This window comes from Buteo buteo, chromosome 13, assembly GCF_964188355.1.
Source record: "Buteo buteo chromosome 13, bButBut1.hap1.1, whole genome shotgun sequence".
In the NCBI taxonomy this organism is placed as follows: Eukaryota; Metazoa; Chordata; class Aves; order Accipitriformes; family Accipitridae; genus Buteo; species Buteo buteo.
This window is the reverse complement of record NC_134183.1, coordinates 16,548,362-16,569,727: the sequence shown is the minus strand read 5'-3', so window position 1 is coordinate 16,569,727 and position 21,366 is coordinate 16,548,362. Positions and strand designations below refer to the sequence as shown.

Here is a 21,366-nt window from a genome sequence, read left to right as displayed (position 1 = left end):
CAGCTTCTTCAAAAAGCTATATACTTTTATTTCTATTTTACATTTTAGCAAGCTTGTCTGCTAAAAAACCCTAAATGTAAAAGAACCAAAACAAGCAAAAGAAAAACTGTTAGAGAGGTTTGTTTGTTATCTCTTCCAGCAGGTAAATGTAATTCATATTAGCATGTAAATCAATGGGGAATCACACCATACACCTATCCAGTAGCTCACTAAACATACTGGTTTAGCCCTCTGTGTAAATACTTGGGAGTTTAGCAAGAGTTTTTAATTCACATCAAAACTTTTCTGAAACTTCTGTTTTGATCTGATCATCAAAGGGATATCAAAAATGTATTTTGTTCTATTTCATGGTCTATTCTACAATACTGAAAGATATGCATTTACTTTTTAAATTTTTATGTAAGAAATTCTGGATTTCTTTTTTCTTAAAACCCATTTCTTGAAGATAAATCAGATATCAGAAAGCCACAGTAAAATTGTAAGCATTGACAACATTGTATATACTACAATTAAACAAAATTCTTTTGCAGAATAGAGCACAAGTGTTAAGCCAAGTTCTTCTTTCCTGGACGTATAAACAAACACTACAGAGCCAAAACCAAGAGGGCCAAATTCTCAACCAGAACGAGTTTTTGAACAGAGCGCTCTGGAAAACAATGCGGGTTTTTTTCCATTGCAACATGAGTGGCTACAAAGACACTTTTCAAACTAAAAAACAGAAGATGCCTGCAGTAACAACCCAGCTCAAAAAAATCACTATTAAGTTACATACCGCCTCGAGGTTGAGATGAATCATTACTACCAACGATTACTGGAACACCAGCATCTTCCAACTTGATCTTCCATTTTTCAATTATTTCAGCTGAACCATCCTAGAAAAACGATGACATAGATGCAGCTGTTTTAACTTGTATGGTGAACCAAACACAGTCCAAAACAAAAAGTCCTATCAGAGACGGCATTTATTTGGACCATATTTTACATAAGGTGTGAAACATACCTTACTGGCATCATTAAAAATTGACAGCTCCATGGTTTCTTTAAAATCTTGTTCCCAAACCGACTTCAAGCATTCATCTAACCAGCATTCACTATTGTGAACAGGCACAATGACAGACTACAAAAAAAACAAACAAAAATCCAAATGTATGTCAGTAAGTACTATTTTTGTTTACTTACAGTATGAGTATTAATTAAAAAGGGGAAGTGCCAGATCCTTCTGAAACTAATTTCCACAAAAAAATGCATCTTAAAAATATAAAAGTAGGCAAAGATCCTTTATTTTCATTATAAATATACAATTCACTTTCTTCTCTATCAAACTTTTTTTTTCTTTGAGTTCTACAAGATAGCTTTTGATAGATGTCCAAGGAAACTTTAAAAGAGACTACTGAACCAAAAATGCTAACAAAACACCTATAACACCACACTAACCTGTTTCTAGTATTCCTCCATTTCTTACAACACTCTTTACTTCTGTCTTCCATTAATGTAGCTTACTCAGCAGTTTTTCTTTAAGCTTACTATCCAGTTGGAGATGCTTATATACGCATCTTGGCTCTAGCCATGTTTCTAAAAATGATTCTGTCTAAAACTGCTATTAAGCACATTAGAAGATGACATATGACATAGTTCCACAGTCTACCATTTCAATTGCAGGCTTCCCTATTACAGCCTCTATTGGTTCAGCCACATACATGCAAAGCATGAAAACTTATCTGAAATATTTTAAAATTGGTTAGAAACCAGAGACGAGGGGTTTATCTGTTCAGTTACTCACCACTGTTCTAATTACCCCCAAAATGCCACCCCCCCCCCCCCCAAATTCTTTCAGTATCTCAAAAAAAGAATATATTCCATTCATAGAATGCAAAGTCCTAAGAAATTAGTGCAGTAATACACTGGCTATGTTTGTAAAAGGAGAGTCCAAACCCATACCTCCTAAGGTCACTTATAGATGGGGAACTTAAGGCAAAGAGCCTAAGTAACTTGTAAAAAGTCTCAGGGGACATTTTAAGAGGTTCCTAGAAACAGAACTTAAACTCCTTATCTTGTGGTGTAACCATAAATGCATAGTTTGAACAAACAGAGGATTAGTTCCTATTTTGAGCATGTGAGAATCTTAAGAACCAAAATACTAGAATACTACTGAAATTGAATTATTCAAGATTTAGTGACATGTGAGTACATGTACACTGTGCAAATACATGCAAATGTATACATTAGTAAGCAGATTTTTCTAGACATTTAGGAGTGTATTTTTGGTTTATTTTAGAGTATGATGTATGGTACAACGATTAACAAATAAGAAACAACATTTCACAGTAAAATACAAAAAAATATACTTGTCTAAAATGAACAAACATCCTGATTTTTGGCAGGAGGCTGTAACAGGCAAAAGGGGTATTTAAAAGAAGTAGGAAGAAAGCTATCTAAAAATTTAAGCAAAGCAGGTCTTTGACTTCCATGTTAAAGAGCTACATAAGTAAAATAAGGAGAAATTTAAAAAAAAAGTTAAATTTATTACCAAATAATTACAACATACAGACAAAAAAGATTATTTCAGAACTGTCTCAGATTAGTACTTTGAGACTAAAAAAAATTAGCAACAGTCTGAGATTCTAAACCAATATATTCAATTTACGCAGGATTTTAATATCCTTTATGTCTAGACAGCAACTAAAATACGACCCTATACTTTCATACTAATCAAATGTATTCATTCAGAAAGAAAAGGATTCTCCAATTCTTCCAATGACAATATAAACCAGCTACAGTTTTGCACATCCAGAAAAATCAATTATTTTTCCAATTTGTTTTCTAATGAACTCAGTAAAAATTTGACTACGCCATCACAAACTAGCTTGATATTGGCTTGAAAACTGTAAAACTGAAACTTCTTTGCTTTTTTCCAACATGAACTCCTGTTTTAAGTCTGGACAGCAGTGTAAAATATCAAGTTTATGTTTGGACCTCTCTGTTTAGTTTGAACTGAAACCAGAAAAAAATAGTACTTTAACAGCAGCACATATAAAACAATCCATAAATACCTGATGCCACTACGGTACTCTAAACTCAACATAATAACTCATAATATATTAGCATGCTCCTAAACACATTACTGTGAGCAGGTTCTACTTCCACAGAACTACCACAATGCTAAGCTAGGTGCCTGCCAAAGTAAGGTACACAGCTGAATTGCTGATGATACTTCCATGTAAAACCTGAAAAATTAACAAATACATACAAATAATGTATACAGCCACATGATTAAAATATATCAGAGTACTGCTAACATTGTATACTAAAGGTTCCTTAGGTTCTACCATTCTTACCCAGTTTGCTGTTTTTCTGTGTTTACTTTTTTTTTTTTAAGCCAAAAATAAATTAAAAACACCGCAGAGCTAAACTTTCATTTCTCCCTACTTCACTTCTACATTTGTAGCCTAGCTTAAAAGTTGCAGTTGCTACTTGTCCTGAACTGGGCATTCATAAATTGGCCTTTATCATTGTGTGACTATATCAGAATACTTCAGCCTCCTTGCCTCATTTAAAGAGGGAAAAACATGAACCAGGGCACTTGCAGGTGCAGATTCATAGTAAAAAAAAACAGGTGGTAGTAACCCCAAGAGACTGTGTCTATTTCTTCTGTCCCACAACAAGATCAACTTGAGCTACATCATTGCTGACAAATCATAATCTCCAGGGACAGAAACACCAACCTTGCTAAGGCAATCTCTGAAAGCAGGCATAAGGGAGACCTGGAACACAGTTTTCCCAATGTCTGAAGTCCTTTTGCTGCAGTTTATGCCAACTACTACTTCCCGATCCCAACATAGATTATTACTCTGGTTCTCTTTGCAGCAGCCTTTCCTGTATTTGAAGACTGCTACCATAACAGTGAACAACAGGAATACGCATAAAGCTCTTCCAAGCAATTTTGAGTCAACACAGGGATGTAAATTGCAAACAACTAATGTATTTTTGTCATTACAAGATCAACTGAGTGACAACTGAGCCAGAATTGTAATTTCATTAGCTGAGACTTATTGATAGCAGAATCCAACAGAGGAGCATTTTCATAGCCTATGAGCCAAGCACTATGGTTAAAATACATAACTATGAATCAGATCTGGATTTGAACATTGTGACAGCACCTGGCATCACACTAACTTCACACATTCTAGAGTAAGACCTGAAGCAATTTCAGGTATTTTTAGTAATGTAGTTTTGCCATCACTAAGCTGAAGATAATTATTCTTGGCTTCACTGCAAAGTGAATTTTGATGTATGGCAAAATGGCAGAATGCAAAATGGTTAACGGGTAGTTCAATCCCCTTTCTTCTACAAATGTATTACTCGGCCAAAAAACTCCGTCCCTCAGCTAGACCACTGAAAAGCAATTCATCAATCACAGGATTGAAGAATAGTAGAGAAATGTGAGGTTTTAAAAAAAAGTGTCAGAAATTGTGCAACTGAATGTTTTACATCCAAATCTCATTTCTGGCATTACCACCATCATCCTCTACTAAGAATATATACAGTAACTCCAAAGTGCAATTTTCAGTTTGCACAAATTTCAGTTCAAGTAGACTCCTCCCTGCCTCCGTATCTGAATGTGGAAAATAATTTTTTAAAAATCGTTTTAACACTGCTGAAGATTTTATAGAAGTCAGAAACTGTTATTTTTAAATGAAGTTTTCAAATGAGTCATTACTCCAAACCATTTAGAAAGTCATGGCTGTTGGCAGAAACATACTAGTTTTGTTAAATCTCATATATGGGATACTTTAAATAAACCCAGAGAGGTTTATTTTCAGGCCACAAACTTTGACCTGCCTTTAGGATCCGAGACTCCATGAAATTGTTCATCATTTTTACTTGCCCACTGACCTGCGTGTTTTTGTTTTTCAGATGCTCGCCTGGCTAAATTGTCGCCAAACCACATTAGTGGTATAAGTTTGCAAAAGAAAAAAATTATTTTTAAAAAAACCAAACATTGTTACAGGGAGTAACAGAAGAATGAAGTATCGTAAGAAAATTTAAAACCCGTCTTTTCACACTCCGCGTCGCCAGACACGCCCGGCCTGCCATTCGGCAAGGCCAACGAGCACAGAACCAAGGCCGAAAGCCCCTCCTGGAAAGCCCCGCTGCTTTCCTCCGCCCAGCACCTACGAGACCTCCAAGGCAAGCCGGCGGGAACGCGCCTCGAGCGCCGCAGCCGCTCAGGACTCGCTTCTTCCCCCGAGGCCCCCGGCTGCCCGCCCGGCCAGGGCCTCCCCCCCACCCCGCCCGAGCCTCAGCCCGCCGCCCGCCCGCCTGACACGTACCACCTGGACGGCGCGGCCTCGCCCCGCCGGCGCCCGGGGGGGCACGGGGCGGCGGGCAGCGGCGGGGCTCCCGACGGCTCTCCCCGCCTCCGCCATGGCCGCCTCCGCCCCTCAGGGAGGAGGAACGGGATGGGGGGGGGGGGGAACCGCTGGGCCCGTAACGCTCTGGAGGAGCCGGGGCTCCCGGCCGGGGGAGGGGGGGGCAGGCTGCTGCCTCGCACTTACCGCCCCCCACCCCAGGGGGTTCCTCTTGAGGAACTGCCCCGCCGCGGAGCACCGCTCCCCCTCCCCGGGGCCGAGGAGCCCGCTCGCCCGTCCGCCGCCCCGTCCCCTCAGCCCCCCCCCCCACCCCCGTGCACCGGGGTCGGCGGCGCGAGTCCCCCGCTCCGCGCACGGGGAAACGCTGGCGGGAGGAACAACGATAGATAAGGCGGCTGGAAAGGCCGGAAGCGCCGCAGCTGCGTTGCGCGACGGTCTAGGAGGGCGGCGAGCAGCGAGGCGCTGCGGAGACGGAGGGCGGGCGGAGCGGCGATCCGTGGGCAGGCTGCGCTGTCGGGCTGGGGGGAGCCGGCGGGCGAGCTGCAGGCCGTGTTCCTTGCTCAAAAAGGATGTCTTGGCCGGAGGCTGCGGTGTGGCGTCTTAAAGTTTGAAAAAGTTGCTCCTCGCTGCGTGTGGGATATTTCCTCCGGCCCGGCTCGGGGTGTGCTGGCCAGGCCGTGGCAGGGCTGAGGGTCCTGTCTGTGGAGGCTCTAATGTTTTAAATAAATGGTGCCTGCAGTTTCCCACCTGTTCTCTAATTACATTTGTTACTTTTATTTCTCCAGTCAGCACTTTTCTTGGTCAAGACTGGTCTGCTCAGTGCTGTGAGTGCCTTTTTTTATTTTTTAATAACCTTTTAAATGGGAAAATGTTATCATTATTGATCATTTACTTGCTGAAACTACGACTGTGCAACCACTTGCTCCCTTGAAAGTATTCACAACTAAATGGAATCGCAAGACCAGGCCCTATACAATAACCTATTCAGAATTTTTAAAATTTGCACAAAGCGATCTTTGTTGAGCAAAATCCTGAGATTATCCCTTGTTTATCTGAAGAGCCTGTTAAACAGCTAGACAATTCAAGGAGCAAACGGAGCAGAGTTATCTTAAAATGTTTGTTGGCACACAAATCTGAGAACTGAGGAGGTGAGGAAGACAGCCAAGCAGTAATTCACCCTCGGAATCTATTTCAAATTATCTACACAGCTTCTCTCCATCCAGCCTGAGCTTAATCTCTCTGTGAACAGCACTACTAAATGTGATCATTTCTTTTTTCTGGCGATGAAGGCTGCTAGCACTTTTACGTTGCCTGTATGCCTTGCTTTATCTAAGAAAGTATAGCAGAGTATTGCTTTACTTTCGCTGAACCAAACAAAAGTCCTAGTCAGGGACCAGTACCTCATTATGCGAAGCAGTCTACAAAATACAGAGCAAAGCCCATGCTTCCTTCCCCAAGGAAAGTACAGAACCAATCAAAACCACCAGAAATGTTTTCTAAGTTATATTCTGTAGCTGACCACAGAGGGTAGTTAAATACAAACATCTACTTAAAATGTTTTCATTTGGGGGGATTTTGGACAGACTTTGAAAGACCCACAAGCATGCAAAAACTGTTCAGTGGGATTTTCAGCGCAACCTAGGCATCTAACTTCCATTGTGACAGTTGTTACCTACTGGCTTTTGAAAATATAGCAGGCGTTTCTGTGTTCTTGGGCAACTAAATAGTTTTCAAAATATAGTCCATTGTTTCAGTGCCTATTCCTCTTTCATGTGGGTCAGAATGGAAAGAGAGCTAATGCTGTCATGACAAACTCATTTAGAAGCAAGCAAAAATGGTTTGGTCCTAGTTGTACTTCCAATTGCTCTACTTCAAAGATTTTTCAGAGTGGTGGGGAACAGCACACAAAGCGGTCTTACAGCTAAAAGCATTACAGAATCAAAGACATTTCTCTTTGTACTAGCTTTTAGCTTTTATTTCTGATAAAACCATCTCTTGAGGATTATTACTGTGAACCTAAAACTTGCAAATGCTGGAGGCTTTAGCTATCAAATAGAAATTTTCCTCATCTTGATGGAAAGACATAGTATCTAGGAAGTCATTTTGCTTTCTTTACCTTTAACTGGCATTTCAAAAATGACACAGACTAGTTATAGTATGGACAGCTTAGACCTGTTGATTTGTGAGGATGGATCTCAACTGATTTCACTGAGAGTTTAAAAAAAGATAAAAAAAGGACTGCTTGTGCAGGGTAATGCTAGGGTTATTTAGGCCAAGTAGTCTTGGGTTTAGTTTCTTTTTGAAAAGGTCAAACTGTAACTGAGGGGGTAAAAGAATATCCTCACAAACCAATCTGTTGGTGTTGTGGAGCATGCAGGCAACTTAATTTAGTTGTATCTTTACTGGAAAGACAGAAGGAGTATAGAGTTTTCTTCCAACATACACATTCGTCACTGAATTTACAAGCTTCAGTACTGAAGTATTTTGAGAACACACCATGTTGAAAGGATCATTCAACTGAATAGGTAAAATATTCAGCTTAGAGCTAGTTTTGAAACCACTTCTGTTCAAAGAATGCTTTGGGCTTCCAAAACCGCTCAGTTATTTTCATAAAATGTCACAGTTGAGTGGCAAGAAAAGAGATGCAATACTTCTCATTATAGTATTACACGGCAGAATGGGACTTCAGAAGCTCATCTAGTAGTACTGCTATCCTGAGACAGGATCAACTTTGTCAGTCCTGACAAATATCTACTAGCCTGTTCTCAGAGGCCTTCCTCCAACAATGGGGGCTTCGTAACATCCTCAGACAGTTTATTGCAGTCCTCGCTATCTTCACCCTTAGAAAGAATTTCTTAATATCTATCCTAGACCTTGCTGCGATTCCCAAGCCCCTTCAAATTTGGCAGGCTAAGATCTTTTCCCCCCTAACAAAAAGATCCAGACAACCTGTCATCTTCCCAGTTTTTGAGCTGTTGAGCCTGAGCCTATTGCCTAACTTTTTCCTTTTGCACAGAAGCTTCTTGCTATCTCTCTCCCTCCACAGACTAAAGTCTTCAGCTCCCAAGGTACAGCTCCTCAGTTTGAGTCCTCTGTTAGTAACAGGAGTTTAAATATTTTCCTTCAGGCAAAAATTATCCTCCTCTTCTCCTGCCTTAGTTGATTCAGCACTTTGACCACATTTTAGGCAAGATGTGAAAAGTTTTGCTGGGCTATTTAAAAAAAAACCCAAACCAAAAACCTTAGCATCCTATCCTGCTTTTTTTGCAGACCTAAAAAAAGATACCCATTTCATAATCAAAACACACTGAGTCAATACAAACGAGGAGGCCAGTAACGTGCCAACGGTAAGACTAGAATCTCTTATAAAGGACACGGCCCAACATCCCTTAAGCCTGTATCTCTGCCCTGAGAGGCTCCCTCAGCCCCCTCCCTCCTTAAGGGGTCCTCTGGTAGCCCTCTCCCGAGGGTTTTTATCCCCTGCAGCTGTGTGCCTGCTCAGCTGCTTTCTTGCTAATGCCTCTGTTAACCCTTTCTTTGCCTGGAGGGCTTGCAAACTCCATCCCAAATCTGTTATTCCTTATCCACCCTGCACACAGAAAACAAGTCATTCCCTTCCTCTCCACAGCCACAATTTATGTATTTGCAAATGGTTGTTAGTTTCCCTCCCATCCCGCTCTCTTGTTTAGGTTATGCACATCTGATTCTTTCAGTCCTTCCTCGCTGGTCATGCTTTAGACCTCTGTTTATTCTCATCACTCTCTTCTGGACTCTCTCTGGTCGCTTTGCATCTCCGCTGGAGAATGAGACCCAGCGCCAGACCTAGTGTTCCCGCTGGGGCTGTACCAGTGCTGGGCAGAGCAGGATTACTTCCCATGTCTTGCAAGCCATGCTCCTGTTTGCACAGCTTAGTGCAGTGTTTGCCTTTTTCACAATGGCTTGACACTGTTGACTCCTAATCAGCTTGTGATCTATTATATCCCCTAGATCTTTTTCTGCATGAGGGAAACAGTATTTTAGCAGTTTTATTCCAGTCAGCCACATGAGAAGAAAATGACTGAAGTAGTGTGAGTGAGATTATCTGCTTTGTGCTTCAATACCAGAATTGTTTACTGGTTTCCAATTAGTTACATGTGTACAGCCCGTTAAGGGAGTTGCACAAGTGTTGCTAATGCCTTCCTTTGGCCTTCAGAGCCTTTATTACTAGCAGGGCTAGTACCGAAGAGTTATTTGGGCCAATTTCCCTGTGTACTCAAGACTCAAATGCTCGGCTGAAATTGCAGGGGTAATTGCTCTGAAGAAAACCTGAAGATAATTTAGGCATATTGAGTTTGAATAACCTCACTGAAAAATGCTGTTGCTCTTCAGAGAAGAACTGTTGTATGATACATTTCTCTCTCTGAAACATTAGCTGTCGTTATAAAGGATGTTGCTGTTGCTTGTTTCTTTTTTTAAAATGAGTCAATCTGAAGAAGTCCGTGCTTGTTTTTATGAGTTGGCAAATGTCACAAATATTCTGTTAACAGGAGTACTGGACTTGGGTACCTTTGCGGGTGAACTAGAAAGATCCCATTCATTTCAGTACCAGTCCACAGCTCCAAACATACCCTCTTCTTGACCACCACCAGTCACTCCACTCCCTGTGCACTTTCATTTCATGTCCTCTCATCAGTCTGCTGGGCCACACTGCAATTTTGTGCAGGTTCCCTGTTCTGCTTGAGCCATTCTCTTAGCTGCTGTAGTTCAGGTGGTTGAGTGTACATTTATGTTTAGTGCTGTTTTGTGGCATTAAGACTGCAGGAGATAAGGTAGTGGCAAGGGAGAGGCACAGTTCTTCCATAGAGCTGAACAAGATCAGTGCAGGTTTTTCTCTGCCTAGGGCTTCAATAATTGACCAATCTTAAGCAATGTTAGACTTTTATTTGGTAATCTTTTCTTAAAAGAATGTTTCTTTATAATGCTGTGTTTTTAAAATACAGTAAAAGAAACACCTTTAGTTTTTATCTGGTGAAATCTGCTGGAGAACCCAGTGATATGCAACTGATTATGGTCTAACCACCTGGCTAATGCAGTTTGGTTTTGTTATTAAGTAACCAGTCTGAAACCCAGTAAAGTAATAATGGTATTTTCCTTACTTACCTAAAAACCTTTATAAGTGAGTTATTTGGAGGGAAAAAATCTTATTTACAAGAGATAGCAAGATTCAGATAATGGAAATAGATAAAAGTTAGCCTTGAAATCCCATTTTCCTAATCTTGACAAGTTCCTGTGTGCCATAAGTGATAACCCTTGAGAATCAAAGCTTCTGCTTGAAGAAGAATAAACCTTTAGAAAGTTCAATTTAGGTTCTTTGTTTTTCAAAACCATACCTCTGTTTGATCTTCTTGATGACTGACGTGTTAAACACTGATGAAATAAAGTTATGCTAGAGAGCTGAGGAAAGTAGGTGGAATTGTATATTTCCCAAAGATTCACTGTTAAATTCATACTGTCTACAGTCAGAATTTTGTTGAACTTCAGTACCTTTGGGGCCTTAAACTTCTTTGTGTATAAGTACAGGAAGCATCTGACATTTTAAGATGGGAAAGTGCTTAAAGAAATAAATCACATCCCTACAAAGGAATGTATACATAACAGGAACTGGGATGTGTATAATATACAGAGATCCACAAGGCGATGTATTGGATGCACATCTTTATATGACATACAGACAGGAAGGGAAATGAGTAACGTTTTGAATTATGAATTAGCCAAAGGCCTCTGAAGAAAAGATTACAAGAATTGTATAGCTCTAGAGAATACAGCAATATTTACTTAATACATCTTCATTGAAAATAGAATTCAATAGGTTCTTTAAATCTTTATACTACCCTATAAAAGACATCTTATTATATCATATCTTTTAATATCATTCTTAAAATACTAATCTACTCTGAAAAGCGGGGTTTAAAGTACAGTTTATTGTGACTAACTCCATTTCAGTTTTGTTTAATTTTCAAGCAAAGACTCTTTTTCCATTTTCCTGTAAATGCCAGTTCTTCAGACTCACCCTGGGTTATGAAATTCAAAGTTCTTTCAGGTTCACGCATCTTCAGTAAAACAGATTTTACGGATTCATTAAAGTTAATAATACTGCTGGTAATACAAAGGCTAGTAAGCAGCTTACTCCCTTACAGCTATATTGGCTGTGTGTTGTAAAAGAGTAGTAAAGATGTAATTCTTGTCAGAAAATTGACCGGATGTGAGCAGAACAGAGACAGGAAACTGTTCTCTTTCAGTGAAAAGCTCTTACTCCATTTTTACGTACTTTCTTTTCTGAATGTAACCGGTTTCAAGGCCAGGAAGGCCTTTGAACAGCCTGACAAATATGCTGCTAACATGGGGACCTCCAGCTCTATGAGGAAACAAGCCAACATAGCCGTGTAAATGGTATCTGTGACGGCTTCTTACTGTCTTATCCAATAGTGCATGTGGCTCCTGGGCTGTGGGAGGGATAGAGGCACAGCCCCAGCATGAGATCATCTGTCAAGTCAAGACTCGTGATAGGGACATCCTCACGTTGGGCCACTGAGCCCAACTGGAAGACCTGTGGGCTGCTGTGGGGAGTAGGAGGTGACGAGACCACCGGGCTCTGGGCACTGCACAGCACTGCTGCTTTTCCCTGGCTGCAGGGATGCTGAGAAGAAGCCGTAGCCCCATGCAGCATTAGGGACCGTGGCGGCTGCCAGCATTGGAGCATGTGAGAGAGAAAGGAAAGGAAGGTCTGGAGCCCCTTAGACCTCAGCAAATCTGTCTGTATAATAACCCTTTCAAAGGACGTTACCAATTCACAATAATTTTGTGTGAATAAAGTGACACTTGTGTCAAGGGTTTTTTTTTAGGTAAGGTTATGACATCTTCTGTGGCATTACAGATAGAATTTGGCTATCAAAACTGCTTTAGGAGTAGGTCTATGGAGACTACATTGTTGTGCTAGCAGGATGTAAGAGATGACAGTAAATTATTTCATTCTGTAGAGACTCCCTGGTAACATCATCCTGATGCCATTAAAGCCTGCAATAAACCACCATATACAAAAGTCTCTGCTTCTCCCTCCCTGTGACAAAATCCTTACTCGTCTACTTCTGCTGAATACTCTTATTCTTTCCATAAGCAACCCAGCTACTTAACTTCTATCTAAACTTTCCCTTCCCATATAAGGTGCTTCCTTTTTTTCTACTGCAAGGGACGGAGAGATTCAATTTCACCATCTGGGAAGCCAAGATCCTCATTTTGACTTTAAGTGAAATGAACTAAAAATAGCATTTTCCTAACATTGCTTCTTGTACTATGTCCAATACTGTGCCTATTGAGACAGAGTTCAAGGATATATAGGTGTCCAACTGCATTGATAGCATTGGCCTAGAAGCAGATCGTGCAGGTGTTTAAATACTGGGCTATCTGTATATGCATATGAGAAGTTTCATTTTGTTTTAAAACCTCCAACTGTATAAAGTTGTATTTGTTAGTGTTTTCATCATGGGTTCTCAGCTTATTTATGTGCCCAACAACCCATGTGCCAGTTGTGGTTATTATGCATGTAAACTTGAACTTTGACATTTCATACTGTTGCAGAACCTTGGTATGTGCATTCCTTTATCTTCCCACCGTCCCTGCAGTTGCTCTTCATTATTGTCAGTGCTTATTAGTTAGAAAACTACATTCCATTTTGTTTAGGCCAATTAACTGGTTGGAGAGAGCAGCTTTTCTAGGATCCCCGCTAACTGTGTATCACCAGCCATCATCTACTGATTCATTAAATAAACCTGAGCTCTGCTCCACTTTTTAAAGAAGCAAATTCATGTTTCTCCGTTGACCAACTTGCAAAAACTCTTCAGCCTTTTGGGTATTTCACTCTCTTATGACAATTAACGGGGAAAAGACACTGTGTAGCCAGTTAAATGAGAGCTGTTGTATGAATTATTGTCGTGATTACTTTATATGCATTTTCATGTGTTTAGGATGTTGTCTTCCTAAATGCCAGGGAAGAAGAATACCAGCAGAGGAAACAGTCCTTGTGCTGCTTCAATATTGTGACTTGCAGCCTGTCTGAAAGCATAACAAAGGCTTGATTGTGCAAGTGCCCAGCTGATCCAACAAGCAATGAATAAGTGAGCAATGGTCAACAGTGAAGGAGTGGATATCACAGAGGGCAATTCAAAAAGGTTATAGTGCTGTGAAGTGAGGGAGGCGTGAAATGAAATAGAACTAGAGATACAAAGATAATCAACCATTTGGGTTAGTTCTACCTTTTTTTTTTTCCTTGAAATAGTCCAACATTTTTGGATAAAATATTAAAAAAAATATGACTGTAAACTGGTAAGAGATAAGTCTTCCAGTACGGAAGAAAGTAATCTCATTCTTTCCATCTAAACGAAGGATAATTTAAAAACAGAATCTGATCTAAGTGATGAGTGAGATCTCCAGAAATCTCCTTGAAAGACGTGTTAGGTAGAATGAGACAGGTCACTGTTGGGGGAGAGAAGTAGAGACTGTCAGATTTTTGTGTCCATTCAAGCATTTGGGTCCACATAAGGCCCAACCCAGTCTTGTCAGCATGAGACCTAGGAATAAAAGAATGAGAAAGTTTGATATGTAACAAGAGGCCTCATCCAGTTCTTCATGGGAGCACAAGTATCTAGTGAAATCAACAGTAGGGAAGGATTCCCTTTCCTTCAAAGTCTTACACTAGTCTTTTTACCTTTGAATGGATTTCATTGGATTTTCAGCCAGAATTCTGTCTGAGAAAGCAGAAGATACATAGACATATATATTACCAGCATAGCAAAGTTCAGATTTGATACTTACATACTGCTTCAAGGACTTCTCCCAAAAGCATTACAAGAAAGAGAGTTTGGGTAACCACAGCATCTTCTAAAAATATTAACATTTATTCTGGCTTCATGGTGTTTCTGAGTAAAGATACTTTCTAATTTGCTAGTCATTACTCCTCAGTTTTCATTAGACTTCATGGCTTGTCACTGTCCTTGGGACATTTCAAATTAAGATCTTTTAGCCTCAACAAGGCCTGTTACCATACCTTTGAGCTTTCATGTTGTTTTGCCTTTGCCACTGCTCACACAACATATTGGCAGACCACCATGAATTTGTGTCAATTGATTTTCAGAGTTCCTCATCAACTAAATTCAGCATCACAATATAGAGAAATGACTTTCAGAAGGTCATGCAAGGCACTGAGTGGAGACTTTGACAGAGAACCTAACTTGCCTCTTCCTCAGTCCACTACTTAATCAGTGGACTGTTTCTGTGGTCAGATTTGTTGGCACCTAAATGAGAGTGTAATTTGACTTAATAAAGCCACAATAGCCAAAACATGCTTTGAACCAAAGAAAAAGAAGAAAAAAAAAATCAGAATCTCTTTCAGCAGATGTATGTATTGGTTGTCATCTGGAAACTTGGCAAAATAGAAAGATTCTCATCTGAGCTTCAGGTCTCTTTGGAGGAGTTTTCTTGCTGCTGACCTGGGTGGTGCTAAAAGGGACCTGGGGATGCCTGGCCCTTTACCCCTTCCTTCAGATACATCTGCCCTGCAAATACTGCCACAAAGCAGCACAAAGGACCCTGCTTTGTGGAGCAGCACAGATCTGATTTCATGATCTAATCCATTGTTTTTCCTTAAGCAAGTATGTAATAATGTCGGAATTTATGGATTAGTTCTACAATCCCTGATCTGCTTTAATCAGAATTAGTGCTATTCCTCCCAGAATGTTGCTGATAGGAGTACTGTACAGACAGATTGGGCATGTACACTTTTAGTTTTTTCTCTGTTAATGCTGCAATATTTGGTAAGACATCACTCAGTGAGTGATTGAGTTTAAGAAGAAATGGAAATTAATGTGCTGTTAATAACAACCGGGCAAACCTCCCTGCCTTTTTTCTCGTAAAACTGCCATTGTGTTTGGGAGGGGAAGTTTGTCATATAAAAACTACCCCCTGGGCCAAATCTGGCTCACAGGAGCTTGTCAGCCTTGCTCTAAAAAATCACTGTCATCAGATCTGAGGTTGATCTGGGCTCTGAAAAGACCTGCTGTTGAAAATTAAGTGTGAAATTTGCAAATGATTAAGTTGAATTATTTACCTTGTTAGTTCATCATGTCTGCAAAAATATTCTCTTCCCTTCTAGTAACCTAGCAACGAATACCCAGTGCACAATTATTTTTTTCACAATTTGTAGGAGAGTTGCATTAAAATGCATGTCAGTGTCTTTATTTCATGACAGGCATGTAGCAAACACACTGCAAATGTTTGTTTATCCTGGCAAGGGCTGGATTTGTTTAGTGTAACTTGCATTAGTTTTGTCTAAGTTCTGAGGCAGAAAGGAAAATATATTCTTGTTTTCAGATCAGTGTTACAAATACTCTCCTCAGCTTTGTTTTTATTATGAGAAGTGACTACTAATGGATTCAGACCTATGTCCTCTGCTATCATATTCTCCCACCATGTACTGGAAACTTCTGAACACATTTGAAGAACCACCAATTGCTCAGGCTGAGTCTACAGACTGCAGAGTGCACTCAGGCTGGAGGAACTGGAGAAAATGAAAAACTAAGCCAGGCAAGAGGATATATATAAAGATAAATATCAGCTTCACCAGTGGCATAACTTACGTTTTCTAAAACAGGAAATTAATGTTCATTAGATGGTAAAAATAAACAACTGGTCCGCCTGAAAAGTCCTCAGATTAAATGCTGGGTTTCTGAGTACTTTTTGGCAGACATTTTAAATACCTAGGTTATTGTGAAATGAAAAGAAAACACTAATTTTTGTGGATGAAATGCACAGGACTATCCCCGAAACAACAATATGCTGAGGCCTCTTCAGAGGTTTTTGTTTTTGACTTCAGCTTTATCCGGTCTCAGGCATGCAAGCATGAGTTAATGCCTGCAACCCAGAGGAGTCTCTAGGCTTAGGCACTAAATCCTCTGCCTGGGTCCCCAGGTCCTGAGACAGCTTTGCTGTGTGGGATGGCAAATGATCTGTGTTTCTTAGCCATCTTTTGTGCTTTGTGTTACCTTTTTGATCCTCTCAATAGGCTGCTTGGGTCCAGACATCATTCCCTTCATTGCTTTTCAGTTTGATGTGCAAAGAGTAAAAAGCAAATTCCTGTCTGCATGGGCTGGGTTGCTTAACAGTTTAAGGTGTTTTGGGGGGGGAATATAGTGAGAGAAAAGCACAGGAATCATTGCTGCTGTGATGCGTTGGCCCTTGGCTTGATGAAAACCAGGCTGTGTGGTTTGGGAAAATGGTCCTCGGTATCCTAAAGCTATGGTTTTAGCACTATCACAGAGCACAGGTTTAATCCTTACTCCACCTTAGACTCCTTGGCCAAGATTACCCTCACTCAGCCTCCCTAATCTGCATGTATTTTAGCTAGCTGAGGTGCTTAAATTAAGAGCAGTGTAGCCAGGAGTGTAGTCTCCCTCTGCAGTCAGCATGGTGAGGCAGGCACTTTGCCAAAGGTGATTCAGCTCTTACCTGGGCTGTTACCTGGTCTTGCAGAGGGGCTTCGCTCCCCATTGCTTCTGGGGGACCCAGGGGAGGAGAGCATGCCTGACTTCCCTGCTTAAAAGCCAGTTTTAGTCCCATGTTTTACCCTGCTCCGTAACTGTGAGATGGAAATAAACACCTTGAGGAGAAAGGGACATTTATTTGCCAGCAACTCTAAGTGTAGAAATTTAAAAAGTAAAATATACTTACTGGCCAAACTACTGATTTGCCTTACATGTCTAAGTATTCATGGTAAATGAATTTCATTGCCTGCAGAGGTAGCATCCCTGTTTTCACATTCCCTCGTGCAGTGAGAGCCGATAGGTGTAACTTTAGGTACACCTACTGGTTTGGCCACATCACAAGTCTGGGCATCTCCACTTTTTTATTTATTTATTATGGAGTTATGTCTTGTAATTAACTTGTCCAAATAATGTTGGCTTTTTTTCCCCCAGAGTTTTTCTGTTTATCTGACAATTAAGACTGAAAATACCTAAGTATCCCTTTTGTGCCTACAGCAAAATCCATTGATTTGGGTGGGAGCTGGTTGGGATCCTAATGCAAACATCCAGAGGCGGAAGCTGGATTGTGCTTGCAGCCGGAGCTGCCAGTTCAGTGGGTAGCTGTTTGCTTCAGAGAGCTGCCTGTGTGTCCGAGGGGAGAGGGGCAGCTTCGTTCCCCCGCCCCCTCTTTCAACACTTCTGTAATGCTGCCTCACTCTTTCAAACGCAACCTCTAAATTGACACTGTTCAATCAGAAATCCTGTTGTCCTATGACTTGATTTCAGGCATGCAGTTAACGCTAGCTGCTTCTAGGAGAGATTTGCTTATTTTTCTTTAAATGTGTGTTGTTTTCTGTTACATTCCAAAGGCCAAAACTTTTCCATTTAAAACAAGAAAAGCAAGCCGTGAGCAGCAATGATTTAGGAGTAATAGGAACTATGCTCAGATATTACTACTAACAGAAGTAAGCAGGAATAAGCAGAAGGGTGCAATTATGGATGAGTGTATTTTCATTACTAATTTTAATTTCATGAGAGCAAGTAACACGTTCCCCCTCACTACACACACAGATTTCCCACTGTCCGTTCAGCCATTGAACCTCTCCCTGTTTCGTTATTCTGCTTACTCCTGCCCGTCCCCTGGATTTACCTTAGAAATTCTATGTCTTTCATATTGCTCCCGTATTAATTTTCTATTGTCCTCTCTGAGGCTTGTTTGAACTCTTAGACCACTCTCTTCTCCCTCCTGCTTTGCCATGCATGCTGTTCAGCTAAGGCTTTGCCTTTCCAGAAAATACCCTCCTTCTCCTCCTTCCCCCTCCTCCTTTAAAGTTTCAGATTTCCCTTCCTGGCAGCCAGCGAGGGGCTGCACACCACGCACTAGCCGTTGGGTCTGCTCTGTAACCACAGGACCTGATTCACCTCCTGCAAGCTGAGTAGCGTGAAAATAAATCAGCTGAGAGGGAGCTGGTTGGGAGTTGCAAAACACGGGGACACATGGCGAAACCAACACATGGGCTGGGTAATGACCAGCAAGGCTCTTGAGGAGTTTGCAGTTCTCCCATATATATTCCCTTCGGGACAGCAATGCTGAGTGAGACCTTTCAACAGATTAGCTCTGCCACACTGTTTAAACCAGCTTTGCATGTTCAGCTGAGATGCTCTTAACCCAAAATCCTGCATCTGAAAGTGCCCTTACTATGCCTTCCGGCAGGGTCCCAACTTGGCAGGAGAGTTTTGTCCCTAATACCCGGGATCTAAACACAGCCATGCTTTGAAGAAAATGTAAATCCAGACCTGAGCTTGAGCCATCTCTAATCACCGCTTGATTTTGTTTTCTCCAAATCTGCACATTTGAGTACTGAAGCAAATTAGTCATCTCGCCTTCAACAGGTTCTCCTCCTGCAGCCACCTGTTCTCCGAGTCTTTTAAAATCACTGCTGTTTGTGCCTGCGTTTGTAGCTGTGACAAGCAAATATTTAAAAGTGACTTTAGAAGCACGTGTCTGAAGTGACTGTGTAGGTCCTCATCTTTGAGTTGCTCCTTGAGGAAGGCAATGGAACTTTACCGGGGTTCAAGTGTTCGAGTGCATGAAGCTGTTTCCAGAACCTGCGTCTCCAGTTCTGCCACATTAGGCCAGTGTAGTAACTTGGTGGCTTCTGTTTTCAGAGTAGCATGAAGCCTTTGCTGCAGAGGATTTATGTTCCTTTTGACATTATACAATATTTTCCTCCCAGATTTCAGTAAAGTTCTGCTCTTTCTGAATTGTAAATGCAAAAAAATTACTGTTCAGAATGTTCTCTCTTGAAAAGATGTTTGCTTTTCACAGCTCAAACAGAAAACAGCTCAAACAGAAAACAGCTCAGTGCATCCAAAAGCTGCCTCACCCTTTGAGCGTGTTCCCAGATCTCAGCCAAGAGCACTACTATGGAATAGCTGTGAGTAGCCGGAAGAGCATTGTGGGGATTGAGATGCAAATGAGCAAACCAAACAGCCCCCTTCGCTGCAGAGGTTCCCTATCTCCTTCTGCCCCTCACTTTTGAACCGGGGGAGGCTTAACCTGGGCATGGCTCTGCAGCCACGACCCCTGGCTCTGCAGCCAGAAACGCTGGCCCTGCACCCGCAAGCCCGGGCTCTGCACCCACCATCCTTGGCTCTGCAGCCACAACCCTGGGCTTTGCTCATTTGTAAGACTCATCAGCCTGGGTCAGATGAAGAACTGTATCAGCATCATGAAGGCATGGAGGACAGATGGGGTTTTCACAGCCCCCATGTTGCCGTTACTTTTCTGGGTCCCCAGAACTAAATGCCGCTGCCTTTTCCGACTTCAAAGGGGGAGAATGAAAGCCAGAGGTAGTAGCCACTGCAAAACGGCACACACTGTTCTGTATCTTAAAAGTTCCCAGTTTTCAGACAGTTTCAAAAGTTTGAAAGTGTAACGTGAGCAGCTGCCTGGGCACTTGTTTGTTTCAAATGCAGAGAGTTCGAATATTGCAAAGGAAATCAGATACAGTAAGTTAGGGGGCATGCAGAGGGTTGCACATACAAACTCGGCGAGGAATAAAGCAATACGGTGTTTTCTCTGGATGCTTTTCTTTCCAGTATGAGGGAAGGAAGCAAAACATTCTAACAAAACCTCCTTCTAAAGAAATAATCAAGGCACTGAGCTCTAAAGCCCGTGTCACTGCACATGACCAGGAGAATAAGGCATTCTGCATTATTGCATGTTGTCATCACTTTGCTCGGTGTTGTCCCTGCATGCTAATTACATGTTTACATGCATTGCATCATTTGACATAATTACTGTAATTATGTTAATACTTCATAATCAACAGAACAGTACCTGTAATTTACCAAACAAAAACGACATGAAAAGCTAAACCCACAAATGGAAGGGGATACACTGTGAAGGATTTAATCCTGGGTGCAGAAGCAGGCAGGAAGCACTCAGAACTGGAATATCCTGGTTTAGCCATCGGATCCTCCCAGACAGCACAGGGGCACTTCGCAAGGTGTTTTAAAAGGTACTAAGGAGGGTAACACACCAAACTGTGAACAGGGTGTAAATGTTTAATACTCATCCATGAACTCTCACCTAGAAAAATCTGTGCAGTGCCCTTGACAAAGCTGCGTGACAGACCCTTGAAAGAACGACAGGAGACTGAGAAACTCAGTGATCTGGAAATATTTTAACCCCTCTCCTATCTGCAGATGTGCACTATCAATCTCGACCCCCTTGTTGCTTCTTTGAAAGAAATACGTGGCGCCTGGCATATCGGAGCACAGTCTGCGTGCGGCTGGGTCCTCCTCTCCCCGCCCCTCCCATCCCCACATCTAGGTGGTTTTTTTCCTCCCCCCCATTTATCTTGGCCCGGGTAGTTTGGTTTTGGGGCTGATTCACCCCCTGCACTTCCCTCACATCCTGGAAGGCATTTCTTTGCCTCTGGTTTCTCGCAGAAGGGTCTCTGCCACCAAGGGTTAAGTATCCAAACTCAACTATGGGATAAACAGGGACATTAAACAAGACAAGGAGTTATCCAGAGCGGTCATTAAGTGCTGGAGAGTTTTACAAATAAGATCGAGTCCCAAGGGCTTCCTGGTAAGTGGAGACACAAGAAGGTTCCAGCAAAACTGTCAGCCCCCGTCCATTCAGGAACCGTGCCCAGGCGGAGATCCTGCTGCGGGCAGAGCAACCCGCTGCGGCGAGGCGCTGCCGCTGGCACCCCGCTTTGCCCGGGGGACAGGCACCAGGTCACTGCTGGCACCCAGGGGTTCCCCCAGCGCAGAAGCAGCGGCCCGGTGACTTTCCCGGCCAAACGAAGCCTTTTGCTCTCCGGGCATCACCCCTTCCCCCCTGCACAGGCGGGCCCGGGGACAGCCCGAGGCGGGGGGACCAGGCACGGGCAGGAGCGAGCACCCTGCAGCGGCAGGCGGAGGGCTCCCACCCC

General features: G+C 42.0%; 1 protein-coding gene across 8 annotated transcripts in view; it reads right to left on the bottom strand.

The window, feature by feature from the left end:
- QTGAL (queuosine-tRNA galactosyltransferase) overlaps nt 1–19,248 on the bottom strand; it is a 152,882-nt gene extending 133,634 nt beyond the window's left edge. For 6 of the 8 annotated variants that reach the window (XR_012652736.1, XR_012652733.1, XR_012652734.1 and 3 more), the window contains exons 1-3: nt 5,331–5,681; nt 1,001–1,117; nt 773–872 (exon numbers count right to left, since the gene is read on the bottom strand). Coding sequence is in view for 3 of the 8 variants with exons in the window: in XM_075044878.1 (XP_074900979.1) it covers nt 773–872; nt 1,001–1,117; nt 5,331–5,426 (313 nt within the window). In the remaining 5 variants the exon portion in view is untranslated. Of the gene's footprint in view, nt 1–772; nt 873–1,000; nt 1,118–5,330; nt 5,682–18,715 lie in introns of those variants that run through there. The other 2 variants (XM_075044879.1, XM_075044880.1) reach the window with 2 other exon arrangements.
- Nucleotides 19,249–21,366: the final 2,118 nt, after the last annotated feature.